The following is a 14,827-nucleotide window of genomic DNA, read 5'->3' as shown; positions in this document are numbered from 1 at the left end:
TCTAAGACAATATTTTATCGTATGATCGAGAAAAACAACCTGATTACGGTTTCAGGTCGACGGTTCTATCGTCTGTTGTTGTTGTTGTTGTCGACCACTAGCGCCCCGCCATAGAATTATTAAATCGGAAACGATGTTTAAATTATTGTTATTTTTTTAAATTTCAATTTTGTTTTATTAATTTCTTAATTATACCTATCTTATTAATAATTCATAATTAATATTAGTATGCTGTCAGATGATATTTAATTACACAAATTAATGATTTTGTAGTTTGGGATTTTTTTTCCGTATCCGTCGTGGGTTCGGCCAGGCCCAACCGGATAGTGAGAAACGAGGCCAGACAGTGGCGGAAAAAAGGGCAATTAACTAGGCCGCTACCAACTGGAGGCCCCAAACCAATCATTTCTAAGAAAATATTTCCCTCAAAATTTCCCTCGAAGAAAAAGTCAACGCTTTGCATGGAACCCCCTAATTTAAATTTGCCTGGGCTCCATGAGGCTATCACGCGCCAGACAATTTTTTTACTTTTTTTTTCTGTGGGCACTTTGAATGCCTTTTTCCCATACCCATCGCGGGTTCGACTGGACTTACAATGGGGATGACCGGTAGTGAGAAATGCAGCTTACTGCCAATGAAAAAAGATTCCCAGAGCTATAGGCTGACGCCTTAATTAATTGCCTCGGCCATCTGTCGTCCTTATAATTTAGGTAGATCAAGGTATTGTACGGTATATTACTTTGATCTATCTAAATTATAAAGTTTTTTTAAAAAACTCTTTCCGCCCTGTGGGCACTAAGAAGGCCTCTTTTAGCAAGCTCGTTATGGGTTCGGCCAGGCCCATAATGGGGCGGCCGGGTGGTGAGGAACGTGGTCCGACATATCCGAACGAACCATCCCCGAAAAATTCCTGGGGATTTTTCGGCCCGTCCGGATTCGATCCTGGGTCAACCCACAGCGGTAGGGTGCCACCTTGACCGCTCGCAACTTTTCTTAGGTTTTTAAACCCTTTTTTAACATGGCATTTATTTTAAATAGTCGGTCGAGGGTTCGCGCTCCACCAACGCGCTGACTATTGGAGTTTTCTTTACGTGTCTATCACTTAAATAAAACCAATTTCAAATGAAAAGTCTTCTGAGAGGAACCCCCTATGACAGATCGCCCAGTGTTGCCTTGCCTTACTCCATCAATTTATACAAATATTTTTTTTTGTTCTCCCATAATTATATTTTCAACAAAAACATTGTATATTATACTGTATAAAAGATGCTATTGAATTTTAAAATAATTCATGCACCTCTGAGGAATATAGATTCGAGGATTCGAGTCCCGATCAATTTTGAAATTTTCACAAATAGATCGATCCGGACAATACCTAACATTATGAAATTGATCGAACCCACGAAAATCACAAAAAAAAGCCCGCTTACCATCCACAAGATAAAGAAGTGGATTGATAAAAAAATATTAGTATTCTAGTTTTATTTTCAAAAAATTATTTTGAATGTTTGAATAATCATATTTTCTTCAATTAAATTTGTGTATAAAAAATTAAAAATAACAAATAAAAGTAAAATGAAATGATTCGCTAATTCAAAACTGATTTTAAATATGTTCTATTGAATTTTAAATTGTAAATAGAATATTTGAATAGATTCAAAAAATTATAAATGCCTTAAAAATGCATAAATGCTTTTTAAATTCTGGTAATGTACCCATTTCTTCAGTGGGTTATCCAGTCATTCATCCGACCAAAGAGAATTTTGCATACGAAGGATGGAATTATTATAAAGTGGTAATTAAAATTTACATTTATTTTAAATCGGATTATTAAATTATTTTTATAAAATTCTTTTATAGAATGCTCTGTGCCAAGATAATGATGAAGAAACACGGAAGAAAACTCTGCAATCATTATGTGATCTACTATATGATCCTCAAAATGCTTATCAGTATCTTAGAAGAGGTAAATGGTTATTTACTATGAATGCTCTTTACAGATAGATTTACTTTTAAAATGTTGTTTCAACAGGGCTTCGGGAGAATTTAGAAAGTACGTGGATAGATTCGGATGAATTTGTTTGTACAAAAGGGGCAGAAATTCTTAGCATAATTACAGGTATTCTATGGTGTTATCTATGGTGACGGATTGTCTTATGAACAAGCTAAGCGTTTTCTTAGAACATCTTTTAAGTTTTTTCGTCCTATGGGCATTAAGAGAGCTTTTATAGCAAGCCCATTATGGGTCGGCCAGGCCCACAACAAGGCGACTGGGTAGTGAAGGTGGCCCGACATATCTGAACGGACCATCCTCTAAAAAGTTCTAGAGTCCCTCAGAGTGGTAGGATACCACCTTAACTGATCGGACATGCGGCCGTCAATTCTCTTGAGGCTTTCGAGCTTCGGGAACCCAAAAAGTAAAATTATACATTAAACTCTATTTATAAACTCTATATCGACCATTCAAAAATGAAATATTCATGAAAAATTAAATGGTACACATAGGGCACAGTTTGAAATTTAGTAAGATTAGGGTGCAAGTAAAAAACTTAATTCAATCAATGATAATTTTTTATTATCGGTGCTTAATATCTATTTCATTCAAGAACGTAAATTTCAGTTACACCAGCGGGAAGGAAAGCGTTTTTAGCTTTTAATTTAATTGAAGGAGCCATACTATTATTAGATCATGAGTTGCAAAACGTTAGAAAACACGCATATACAACACTTAGAAATTTATCGTGTAATCCAGAAGGTAAGTAAATATTGAATTACTAACTGTCTCGTAAACAACTACATCATCATAAGTAATGTATAAATATTTAGGTTCAGCAGCTATCGTTTATCATGATTCAATCATCATTCTGATAAAAAAACTGAAAGAAGAAAACGATGAAAACAAAGTATTCTTACTTTGTCGTTTTCGTTACTTTTTATACTTTTAATTTATCTTATATATATATTTGTAGGAAATTATTCTCGAAATTATTCACGAATGTTTGAAAATCAACGCTTTTAAAACCGAAAAAGTACTGAATGCTGGAGCTATAACCATTATAATTGAACTATTTGAAAGTGATTCTATTGTAATAAAGCGAAAAGCAGCCATCGTCATGGCGGATTTATGGTAATATAATCGAAACATTTAAAAAATATGTTTATTAAATCATGCTGTATGTGCTTCAATCTTTCTTTTATTTTTGGAATCCGAATACAATATATAGAATTAGACTCTTGTAATTTAAAAAAAACTGCGATATATATTCAGTTATACATTACTCCTTTACTCAGGAACTGAAGGATATACGAGACACATCAAAACATCAGAATTCCCAGTGTTCTGATCTTGCCCGATTTGAATTAACGGAGACTTATTAATTCAAATTAAGCTAATGAATAAAACCACTGAACCGTACCATCTGGTCGCAGATTCACCCCTGACCAAACCTTGATCTCGGGCTGGCCATGAAAAATTTTTCGGGTTTTTTTTTTCACTTATTTAACACTTAAATAGGGGCCAGTTTCCCATAGAAAGTCTTCCCGGGAGGTACTCCTCTTTGGCAGATCGTCCTCGTGTTGTGTTTCCATATCCCATTAATCCTACAGTCCTACATGTTTTCAATTTAAACTGAATTTTATCGGCTATATACATTTATTTTAAAAGTATAATTTAATCTATTTTTTGCCGTTATAATAATTCTCATCAAGTTTTATGTATACATAATTATAGCATGAGCGAAATCGGTAAAACTATCGCATGTGAACAGGCGTTAGATGCTATTATAAAACATCTAAAAGAAACCACGGACTCTGAATTCAGAACGAAACTATGCTACTTATTAGTGATGTAAGTAATAAAATGTAAACTATAAGTAATACATGAAATAATATTTACTTGATTTTTAATAGGATAACGGTAATAATTAAAGGAAAGTTTAAAGCTGTAGAAGGTAACGCTCTTCCACTTCTCTTATGTATACTAGAAGATTCTAGTGTAGAAACACGCAAAAATTGTCTAAAGGCAGGTTTACATAATTTACATAATGTATTTTAGTAGTAGTAATAATAATAATAATAATAATAATTAATCGACATGCTCAAAAATTTAGGCAATTACTATGTTAGCAGAAGTTCCAACAGGAAGAGAATTCTTCTTGAAAAATATCCAAGAGGTATTGTAATAACTTTACATTGCTAAAATGATTAAATAATATATTTCATCTTACAGAAAAACCACATTTATCTATAATAGGATATATTTATTGTACATGTTTATATTCTTTTCTTTTTACATATAAAAAGAAAAGAATATAAACATGTCCATTCATACGATGGTGGCTGTACCATCAGTAATCAAACACTACTCATTTATAGTTTTAATTTATGGCGATCGTCTACTTTATCACATGTCAACGATCCATATTCTACAATTATAATTGCATATTATAGTCTTTATAAAATTGAATTAAATAATTTTTAGATTAAACTGGAAGAAAAGAATCGTCCCGGAGCGGGACTCGAACCCGTAACTGCCGCTTACTATGCGGATGCGTTGCCAGCAGCCACTTAAACGAATTATTACTAATACGATATAAATCTATTTAATTTCTAAGATACAGTAAAATACAAAACTTCTGACAGAAAATTATAAAATCTATATATATATATATAATCGAGATTAGTTGATAATGATGATAATAATAATAATTAGCAAGTACACAGAACTCGCCCAGGAAATAAGGCATCTGTGGAGGATGGATAGAGTGCTTATTGTACCTGTTGTTCTCTCCTCTACAGGTGTCATACCACACACACTACACAAAAGCCTGGGCACATTAGAATTGAATAGAAACACATACATCACACTACAGAAGGCCACTATATTGAATACATGTCATGTTGTGAGAAAATTCCTGAATACAGACACACACACTGATACACTTCTTTAATTTCTGTTCTGGTTACTATGCCTTGACTTTGGTCCGGCATAGTACACAGCCACCGGTGTTAACCGAGTATATCTCACTTAACCCATCATAATAATAATAATCAGCGCAGAGCCCAAACGGTTAGGAGTTGAAAGTTGAAATTTGGTACACAGTTAGGCTACGTCACGAGAACGCACACTAAGAAGGGATTTTTCGAAATTCCTCCTCACGGGGAGAGGGACAAGAATAAGGCTTAACACTTCCATCTACAATGGAAGTGTTAAGTAACAATGGAAGTGTCAACAATAAAAGTGTTACGTAACAATGGAATTGTTAAGAGAAAGTGACGTGTTAGACGCAGATGCAGTTTTTTTTCGTTTTTGCGGGAAATCGAACATATTTTTAGACCCATGTAAAAATTCTCTAATTAGACTGGAAACAGGGGATCCCAGTTCTTGCATTCTGTGAAAACGGGTAAGGTTGACTATAATGTAATAATCTTAATCTTCACTATCGTTAATTTTGCCCGAGCAACGCCGGGCCCACCCGCTAGTATTTATATTGTACAAGAACAGCCAAAAATACTTTCAGTTTTATAATCGTTCGTTGAATAACAGATACGGACTGATGCCTTAATTTCATTTTCAGCCTTCAATTTATAGTGGGGAAACTCGTATTTGCGGGGTTCAACCAATACTTTATCAAAATAATCACAGTTAACAGGTAATTTGAGGTGTTCAAATAGTACATGCTCTGCATAATTTTATAATTTATCGTAAATTTTCAAGCGTATTATCTATACGATATGATTTGACACTCGCTAATTATATGTAACATGAATCTTCCATTTTTACTCTTCAGAAATACAGATGTACAGTACAATCAAGCCTGATTTATGAAGTATATCTATAGATAACTAACCATTTACAAATATTTTTATAGGAAGTTTAAATTAGTTTAAAGGTAAAACAACATAAAACTAATTATTAGGATCGCTAAAAATGCAATTATGCAAATTGTATTGTGTTTCACGTGGTTTTCCGGAATTATGTGATCTGTTGCTAACCAAACTTTTTGAAATTCTCATTTTCTATCAACTCGTGTAGAATTTTTTGTTCAAACGTGTGTGGTAATTTCGTGGGACTTTAATTACCCCTGAGTGAGATATAGCTGTATGCCGAGTTTTGCATTAATCACAGTTCTATCTGGTGCATGTAACTTTTTTATCGACGAGAGTATTTTCTGTTATGTATTGTGTGGTAAATAAATATAGCTATGAAATGGATAAAATAATAAACACTAATTTAATTTTACTAATAATTTAGATACGCCATTTGCTGTCTGATCCGGATAAAGAAGTCAGAGAAATTGCTGAAGTTGCGTACGAAGTCATAATTTGGAAGCCGAGTTAAAATGATATTACCAAAATGGCGGACTGTTCGATTGGGTTGACGTCAATTTGACGTCATCTCCCCATATTTACGATTACAGTTAAATATAATAACGTCAAATTGACGTAAAGTGTGCACTAAATTAACTAAGCGATCATATTTTTATTAATTTATTTATTACTTTTTTAAATGAAAAATTAGAATAAAATCAATGTCTATTTTTTCAATTGTTTGTATTTTTTTTTTTTTAATTTAAAATAAAATTTTGTATTCGTGTTCTCGCTTATTATGATTGATTAATGTAAAAATGTGCGAAGCAATTTATTTATTAGAATGATTAATTTTTAACACACAATTTACAATAATAATTTAAAATTAATCTAAATTTATAATTTTAAGTACGTAAATCACATAATTTACATAATTACAGTGCCTCAGTTGGGGTGATTTAGTGTTATAAGAGTGTGGAGTTAGTCGGTAAGGGCATTTATATTTGTAGATTTTAAAAATATTTCTTAAACATTTACAAAGATTTAAGAATATTTTTAGTTTCTTTATAGAATTTTAAAAATGGTGGTAAAGAAGAAAGAAACAACTAAGAAAAAGAAAGAATCCGATCAATTTGTTCTCGCGCTTGAATCTGCCATTGAATCAGAAAATAGCGAAAGCGATGAGGAACGGAAGGAGAATTCTCAAGATAAAACGGAGAAAAATATTAATTCCCCCACTCCAATACCCTCGAAAAACGTTAAATCAGTAGAAAGCCAATCTACAGCTAAGAACGTTGCCTCCAATTTCAACTCTGATGATCGTCTTCCTATTCAAAGACAAGTGCCTCCAGACACTTTAAAAATGATTTGCCAAGCAGTAAATGCCATAGGTGACATTATTTATACGTAATTTTTCGTAATTGAGATGATAAATTTTAATTTTTTTTTTCATACCTTTAATACATTTTTTGTTTTCAATATTAAGGCGACAAAAGGAAAGGTGCTTCTGTACAAGCTATCCGCAAATGGATACTTCGTAAGTATGTTTTTCTGTCGTTATATGTCTGTAAGATATTATTTTATTTTTTTATTTGTGTAGATAACTATCTAATAGAACCAAACAAACTAAAAAATAGTATGAAACTGTCTTTGAAGAAAGGAATCTCTACAGGCATTTTAATTAGACCAAAAGCATCCAACGGGTTAGTTGGAGCAGTTGGAAGTTTTCTTGTAGCAAAAAAAACAATTAAACCGAAAAAACCGGCAACCGCGAAAAAGCTGGCATCACCGACGAAACTGGCTGCATCGACAAATGAAAAGAGGAAAATAATTAAAGAAACAAATCCCAAAAGCATAGAAGGGAAATTAATGGCTAAAAAAGAGAGAGAATTGCAGAAAGACGACGACGGAGAGCCGAAGAAATCGCCTGCAAGCAAATCTCCAAAGAAAAATAAAGTGATAAAGAAGGATAACGCTAAGAAAAAAGTTCCAGCTGCAGCAGCTTCTAAAGATGTTAAAGCTGAAAACAAAGAAAAACCTAAGAAACAAAATACGAAGCCATCGGAAACAAAGACAAATGCTTCAAAGAAAATTCCATCAGAATCAAAAAGTTCTGATAAAAAATCTACAAAACATAAATGAAAGCATTTTAAAAGGGCTAAAAGAAAAATTTAGTTCTCGTCCTTTTTTAAAAACTTTTTCCTGTTCTTTTTTGTTTTTCGAAAAATTTTTACGAAGTTTTTCACTGTGTTGTTTTTTGTAATGTTAATTTTTGTGATTTCTTTCTTGTTTTTAGAATTAAATCTTTTGTATTTAAATTCATTTTAATAAATAAATTCGCTTAAATAGACGCTCGATTAAACATTCTTTCTACTTTTTTCGAGGTACGATTTAAAAATATCTGAAAAGAACTTTTCAGACAATGAAGTACTTTTGGCGAATACTTTGGATATAAAATGACTTATCTTGGCAAACAATAATATATTGTTTTATTCATTTTTTTGGCCTATATTGAATACAAAGATGGTAGTTGCTTAACTTTGTATCAAAATATAATAATCTGCTATCAAATATTGTATTTTAGTTTTGTTTCGGACTCCAAAGATATCCGATCTCACTACTGAGAAATTGTTAAAATTACTTAATATCTGCAGCGTAATATTTGTGAAACGAGACACCATTAGCATTTGTAGATTAAGATTTATTATAATATGCAATATTTCTTTGGAGAAAATACAGCAACTATTTCATACAAGGACATTCCAGAAATCTAGTCAAGAACAAGACAAGTTATTTACGCCAACATGGTGTACAAATATGGTCGGCCGATTACGCCACACCAGAGCCGAGTTTATTAACTCAGCCTGATAAAATATGTTTGATAAAATCAAAACACATTTTTGATTGAAGACTAATTATTCCCACCTCTCAGTAGCTTAAACCTATGTTGTTCGGCCAGGCCCACAATAGGGAGTGTCCAGATGATGAGAGACGAGGCCCGACATATTTGAGACAGACCAATCCGCGATATTAAATAATTTTCGAAAGAACAGTAAGTGTACATACGAAAATTAAAACTTCTTTGAATTAATTATACGAGTTTTTCAAAGCTGTTATAAATAAACGTGTTCATAGTGTAGTGAAAAATATATATTCATAAGCAAAATTTTGTGAGCATCGGGTTAAGGAACAACAATACTGTTTTATTTAATTCACAAAAAATACAGATAAAAATAATTAGGCTAAGTGAAAAGTAATATGGTGATAGAATATTTACAAACACAACTTTAAATCACGTGATTTTTTCTGCGGAAATTTAATTAGGTTCAAGCGTGCCGTGAGATAAAAATGGTTGAAAAACAATGTCCTGAACGACCAAAAAAGTCAAAGGAATCTTATCTCTAATTGGGAGGTAAATATTTTGTCAAAGGTCACAAAGTGTTCGTAAAAAACACGTGATAGCGCTGATAAGGTCCCAACCGCCTCATTCAGAGCTACATTTGTATTCGTAAGGACTGGGTAATCAACATTTAAAAAGTCAATTTAATTTTAATAGTTTTTCAACTGAAATTTAAAAAATAAAATTAAATATCCATGTTTAATGTTTATAGCAAGTTTCTTATTACTTTTGCGTTTCTATACCAAAATATAGAAAGTTTATCAACAATTAAGCAAATATATATACAGGGGGTGCAAAAGTAGGTATACAGTTGTGAATGAGAGAAATATGACGGCCGGTTAGCCGAGTAGTCAAGGTGCCGCTCTACTGCTCTGGGGGGACCCGGGATCGAATCCAGTCGGATCAAAAATCCCCAAGAATTTCTCAGGCAAAAAAGAGCCGTCCGACTATGTTGGGTTCTGTCCTTCACCACCCGGCCGCCCCATTGTCGGCCTGGTCGACCCCGTAATGGGCTTGCTAAAAAAAGCTCTCTTAGTGCCCAAAGCGGAAAGAGTTATTAAAAAAAATCGGACAAATACAGATGTTCATAATTATATTTTTTATGTTTTACTATTTCGTAGTATTCCTTATTTTGCATAAAAGTAAATTTTTTTTCATATTTTCCTGCATGATTTTCCATAATAACAGTATATAGTACCTACTTTCTCACCCCTCGTAAACGTATACGAGGTCTGTCTCAAAAGTAAGTGTACTGATTTTTTATTTCAAAATATACAAGAGTTACATCAAATTACAAATGATCTCCTTTAAAGTACGACCCTTGCGATATCATACAGTGGTTCCAAAGTTTTTTCCACTGATCGTAGCAAGTACTTGAAGTCATTTTCCGTAAGGGTGTTTAGTTCGTCGGTTCAAGTTTTCTGATGTTTTCCACTGTCCCAAAATGATGACCTTCAACCGAAATGATGACTTAAGATTTTATCTTAATTAATGAATAGGTAGACGTTGCACGGAACTAGGTCCAGACTGTAGGGAGGTTGTGGGCTTGTGGAGATTTTTTCTTGGACGAAAACTGTCGAATTTATAGCCGGCGCATTATCGTGGTGCAGCAACCAATCTTCTTCAATGTCCCCGCGAAGTTGCTTGACTCGTATTCGAAGTCATTTCAAGACATTTTTGTAAAAGGCCTGATTAACTGTCTGTCCTGAAGGAAAAAATTCTTTGTGCACAATTCCACGGCTATCAAAAAAAAAATAAAAAATAAAAAAAAATAACCATAGTCTTTACCATGGATCTTTCTGCCATCTAAACACTACGTTCCTCGATAAGGTGGCATATCCATAAGCTTTGGTTAAATCTGCAAATATCTCGATTGAAGATTTTTTGAGTTTCACACAAAATTTGATAGCGTAACGTTGTTCGGAATTTTTTCTCATTTCAACCGTAAAACACTATCTTACACAAAGAGAGATTGTGCACGATCATCTTGAAACGGGTCTAAATATGCTGCTAAGACAACTAGCAACGCAAAAATACCAATCAATGATGTGTTAAGCTGCACAGTCATTAAATAAAAAAATCAGTACACTTACTTTTGGACAGAACATGTAAAGAAAAAAAAAACCTCCTCCATATTAGCATCAATTAGAGTATTAAATTTCCAAAGTAAATTCTCTCACCAGGTGGGTCTTTAGGACGAGATGGAGAGGAATGGATTCCTGTTGTTTTTGTTTTAAATCTATAAAAACATTTTTGTAATTATTAAAACTTTTTTTTTTTATAAATCCGTTTTTCTACGTATTATCTTTTATAATGTTCATAAACCTAACATGCATTTAATATTTAAGGAGAAATATTTGATGAACTATAGCAGAATGTGCTGCAGAAGATTGAAGAAATTCTTATAAAATGGTACTTTAATTTTAATTATTAAATAAATAATTTATCAATTTCACACGAAACGTTTCTTTTTCTTCATGTTTAGATAAAGATCAATGCTTTAAATGATATATCAGGATCTGGATCTGATGGCAATGAAGGCCAAGTTGTCACCACTAAGGAGGCACAGGTAATGCATTTTTAACCATGGTTGCCAGGTACTTGGGGATAGAATCTTTGGCAAAATTAGTTTTGGTACCCCGAAAGCTACTGGGACGTGTATTCACGCTTTATCGGCAATGGAAATACATTTAAAAAGGAAAAGATACTTTGTGGGAATGGTTTGTCACTTTTCTGTTAATGGTACGCCGGCCGATATATATGGTGACGGGTAAGATTCGAGCTCCAAACGAGGAGTTTTGCGTCGCCCCGAGAATTGTTGTCCCTTTACCACATATTCTCCCCTAAAGGTTAGTTTTTAAGGCTGTTGTATAGATTGCATTCTATGGAATTTTGGGACTTTCAGTATATATCTGATCTCGGGACCAAGACGAGTTCAACGATACCCTACTTTTGGACCGGAGACGAAAAATAAGAGAAAGTTATTGTATTTACGATTTCTTGCCTTTCACAATGCATTCTATGCCATTTTAGAGTTTTCCAGTAGGTGGCGTTCGACTGATCGTGCTCCTGATGGACTCCTCTCGGAGGGGAGCTGCTGGCAAGCCACCCAGTGTTAACGTTGCTAGTTATTGATTCATGGTAGTTCTTGAACAAATGAAAAAAAAAAGAAAACATATACTGAACAAGTAGCGCCACCTAGTGGAAAACTCTAAAATGGTGTAGAATGCATTGTGAAAGGCAAGAAATCGTAAATATGATAACTTTCTTATTTTTCATTTTTGGTCCAAAAGTAGAGTCGGGACGAGTTCAGATTCACCCTGAGTTCAGATATATACTCAAAGTCCTGAAATTCCATAGGGTGCAATCTATACAACTTCTGTTTTTAACATGTATCGGTATACTGCCTATTCTATGTGTGCATTGGTGCTAGCTATCACTCATACTTGGCACCTGTGTGGGGCTGAACCCTAAACTGTATAACGTCGAGTACTCCGCGAACGGTCGAGTGCACTACTCGAAGCTTGCACTGTTGCATGGGCTAAATAGTTAAACACAATAGGCAATACCGTTGTTTGCTAAGACTGTCAGATTAAAGTTACAACTGGTGTCCTGTTAACAGAAAAGAACCAATGGTTTTTGTAAAACTATAGATTCTTACCATTATGTGTTTTCTCATAAATTATTTTTTTTAAGACACATTTGATAGACATTTCCAAAACGTGTATAATTTTTTGTTGCTGACCCATATAAAAAATACCATAAACTAAAAACTGTAGGACCAATTACCAATTCTGTGGTATTCATGTCGTTTGCTTAAGTTTGTTTCTGTTGTGGATTCTCACTGATGGCATACCCGTACAAAACATATCGTGACCCTGCTTCAATGTCACTTGGTCATGTGATTACCTCAAAATTTTGGCCACATGATGTCTCTGATGTATTTCCTGAGAACGTTTCGGACTCCGAAGAGACTGCAGACCACAATTTGATAAAAGTTACATTTATTGTTTCCCGGTAATACCATAACATTCTATGACAAAACCCACCAACTTAAGATTTGATATTGATTTATTTTCAGGGACTAACTCCATAAAAAAAGAAAAATAAATAAATTATCAAATTACTTTAAAATTCGTATTAAATGCTGATAACCGTAAATAAATAATTATAGATTTGTCATCTAAATTTACAAATATACATGTTTTATATAACCATTATATTTTTAAATTTGAACTAAAGTTATATAACAATTATATATACAGTCAAACCTGTTTTTATGCGGGGGATAGGGACCGCATTAAAAAAAAACGCATTAAAAAAAATCTCACGAAACTTCACGAATGGCTGTAAATAATAGTTTTCGCAACACAATTAAAAAATATTTTTTTTATGCGGTCAACAGGGACTGCATAAAAAAAGTCTCACATAGAAAATAACTCAAAACCGTACGAAATAGAATTTATTGACAACAGATGTCAGCACTTGACTGCATCGTCTGGTCTATCGTCTGTTTTACATATTTTTGTCCAGGTGGTGTTTTGTTGACTTAAAAAGAAAATTATTTCATTTTTCGCATATTCATGCAATAATATTACTATAATAAGTGCATTTATGCTATAATAAGTTTATTTAGCTATAATAAGTCAACGTAAGACATGACGAATCGCACGAGACTAGTCGCCAACTATACCGCACAAATTAAAAATTCGCATTAAAAAAATCGCACAAATAAAAATCGCACATAAAAAGAGCACATAAAAACAGGTTTGACTGTATATTATAAAGACTTATCTGTTTGTTATATATTACATCTATTGTTTTAAATAAAACATTTTATTTAAAACAATAGATGTAATATATGTTAGAGCAGCACTTCTGCAATGTTTTGTGTTCATGGACTGGTACTTTTGTGAAATTAAATAAAAATAATTATAAAAAGGACTGGCACTGGTCTGTGGATGACAGTTTGAATGGCATTGTCAAGGCTTCTTAAACTATGGGTCGCGACCCCATTTGGGGTCGCTTAGCGAAACCTTGGGGTCGTGAGATTTTAATGCAAAATATTGAAAATAATTTTTGTAACTATGATAAATACAATTTTACAACTTTTTGTGCAATTTTTAATTTTATATTTTTGTATGTTTTAAACTAATTCTAAAACTATATTTTTTCATATGTATATATTGTTACCTAATCAATAAATCATCACAAAATATTTATATATTTTTATTTTATATTTTTTTTCTTTTTTGGTCGCGAAAGAAATCACAATCATAAATGGGGTCGTGAATAAAAAAAGTTTAAGAAATCCTGTGTTAGAGCATACAGATGTGAAGTTCAATCTGTCACAGACAAAGTGTCAAGTTAGCCCTTAAACTTTTTTTAAGTTTTTTTTTATTAATGAATTGTTTGTTAGTAAATAGTTAAAACACGTGTTAACACTCTGTCCCCACTCTATCATAAAATAATATACAATTAATTTTGATACTTTCATAATATGAAAACACCAAATAACATCACAGAGAAATTCACTTATTAATAAAATAAAGCACAAGCAATGAAGCTTCAATGAACTTATACAGGTAAGACAGAGTTACATTACAGAGCCCTGATAAGTTGAACATTATGTCATTTGTGTACTAATTCAAAAATTTTAATTAAAAAAAATTAAAATAATATACGCAATGCCATTATTAAATAATACAAGACTAAAATGCAAAAGAATAGGATTTGTTAGAGTAAAACATATATGATATGAAAAATTTAATACTTTCAATTCTAAGGATTCTAGAAAAGTTTTAAGGCTGCTACACAAGTAATTCTATAATTTATTTATTCTGTTTCGTTTTTTTCACAGAGTTAATCCTGAAAAATAAATCATTATCAAATCTTAAGTACATGGATTTTGTTGTAAAATGTTACAGTACTATTGGAAACATAACAAGTGCAATGTTTATCAAACTGTGGTCTGCGGTCTCTTCATAATCTGAAAAGTTCTCAGGAAATACATCAGAGATGTCATGTGGCTGACATGAGTGACATTTCAAGGTAGTCACATGACAGAGTGACATCAAAGTGGAGTTATGTGACAGATTTTGTACATATCTGCCATCCAAT

General features: G+C 32.8%; 3 protein-coding genes across 3 annotated transcripts in view; all 3 read left to right on the top strand.

Annotated features, from left to right (window-relative positions):
* The first annotated feature begins 1,666 nt into the window (after positions 1-1,666).
* On the top strand, positions 1,667-6,363 carry LOC136981854 (radial spoke head 14 homolog). Its single transcript, XM_067278237.1, has 10 exons — positions 1,667-1,795; positions 1,861-1,966; positions 2,033-2,119; positions 2,621-2,755; positions 2,827-2,903; positions 2,970-3,127; positions 3,731-3,847; positions 3,910-4,021; positions 4,110-4,172; positions 6,254-6,363. Exons 1-10 carry the CDS (start codon positions 1,682-1,684, stop codon positions 6,338-6,340), a joined length of 1,056 nt encoding a protein of 351 aa, XP_067134338.1. The 5' UTR covers positions 1,667-1,681; the 3' UTR covers positions 6,341-6,363.
* Positions 6,364-6,842: 479 nt separating this feature from the next.
* LOC136981959 (sperm-specific protein PHI-2B/PHI-3-like) lies at positions 6,843-7,950 on the top strand. The gene is made up of 3 exons (XM_067278384.1): positions 6,843-7,199; positions 7,295-7,345; positions 7,409-7,950. Exons 1-3 carry the CDS (start codon positions 6,890-6,892, stop codon positions 7,948-7,950), a joined length of 903 nt encoding a protein of 300 aa, XP_067134485.1. The 5' UTR covers positions 6,843-6,889.
* A 2,966-nt stretch (positions 7,951-10,916) lies between these two features.
* The window catches only part of LOC136981891 (calcineurin-binding protein cabin-1-like), a 55,200-nt gene continuing 51,289 nt past the window's right edge, over positions 10,917-14,827 (top strand). The window contains exons 1-2 of the mRNA XM_067278266.1: positions 10,917-11,119; positions 11,193-11,276. Coding sequence (XP_067134367.1) covers positions 11,117-11,119; positions 11,193-11,276 — 87 coding nt within the window. The 5' untranslated portion in view covers positions 10,917-11,116. The remainder of the gene's footprint in view (positions 11,120-11,192; positions 11,277-14,827) is intronic.

The sequence above is a fragment of the Centruroides vittatus genome, unplaced genomic scaffold (assembly GCF_030686945.1).
Source record: "Centruroides vittatus isolate TY-2023 unplaced genomic scaffold, ASM3068694v2 contig_799, whole genome shotgun sequence".
In the NCBI taxonomy this organism is placed as follows: Eukaryota; Metazoa; Arthropoda; class Arachnida; order Scorpiones; family Buthidae; genus Centruroides; species Centruroides vittatus.
This window is presented reverse-complemented; position numbering and strand designations above follow the sequence as displayed.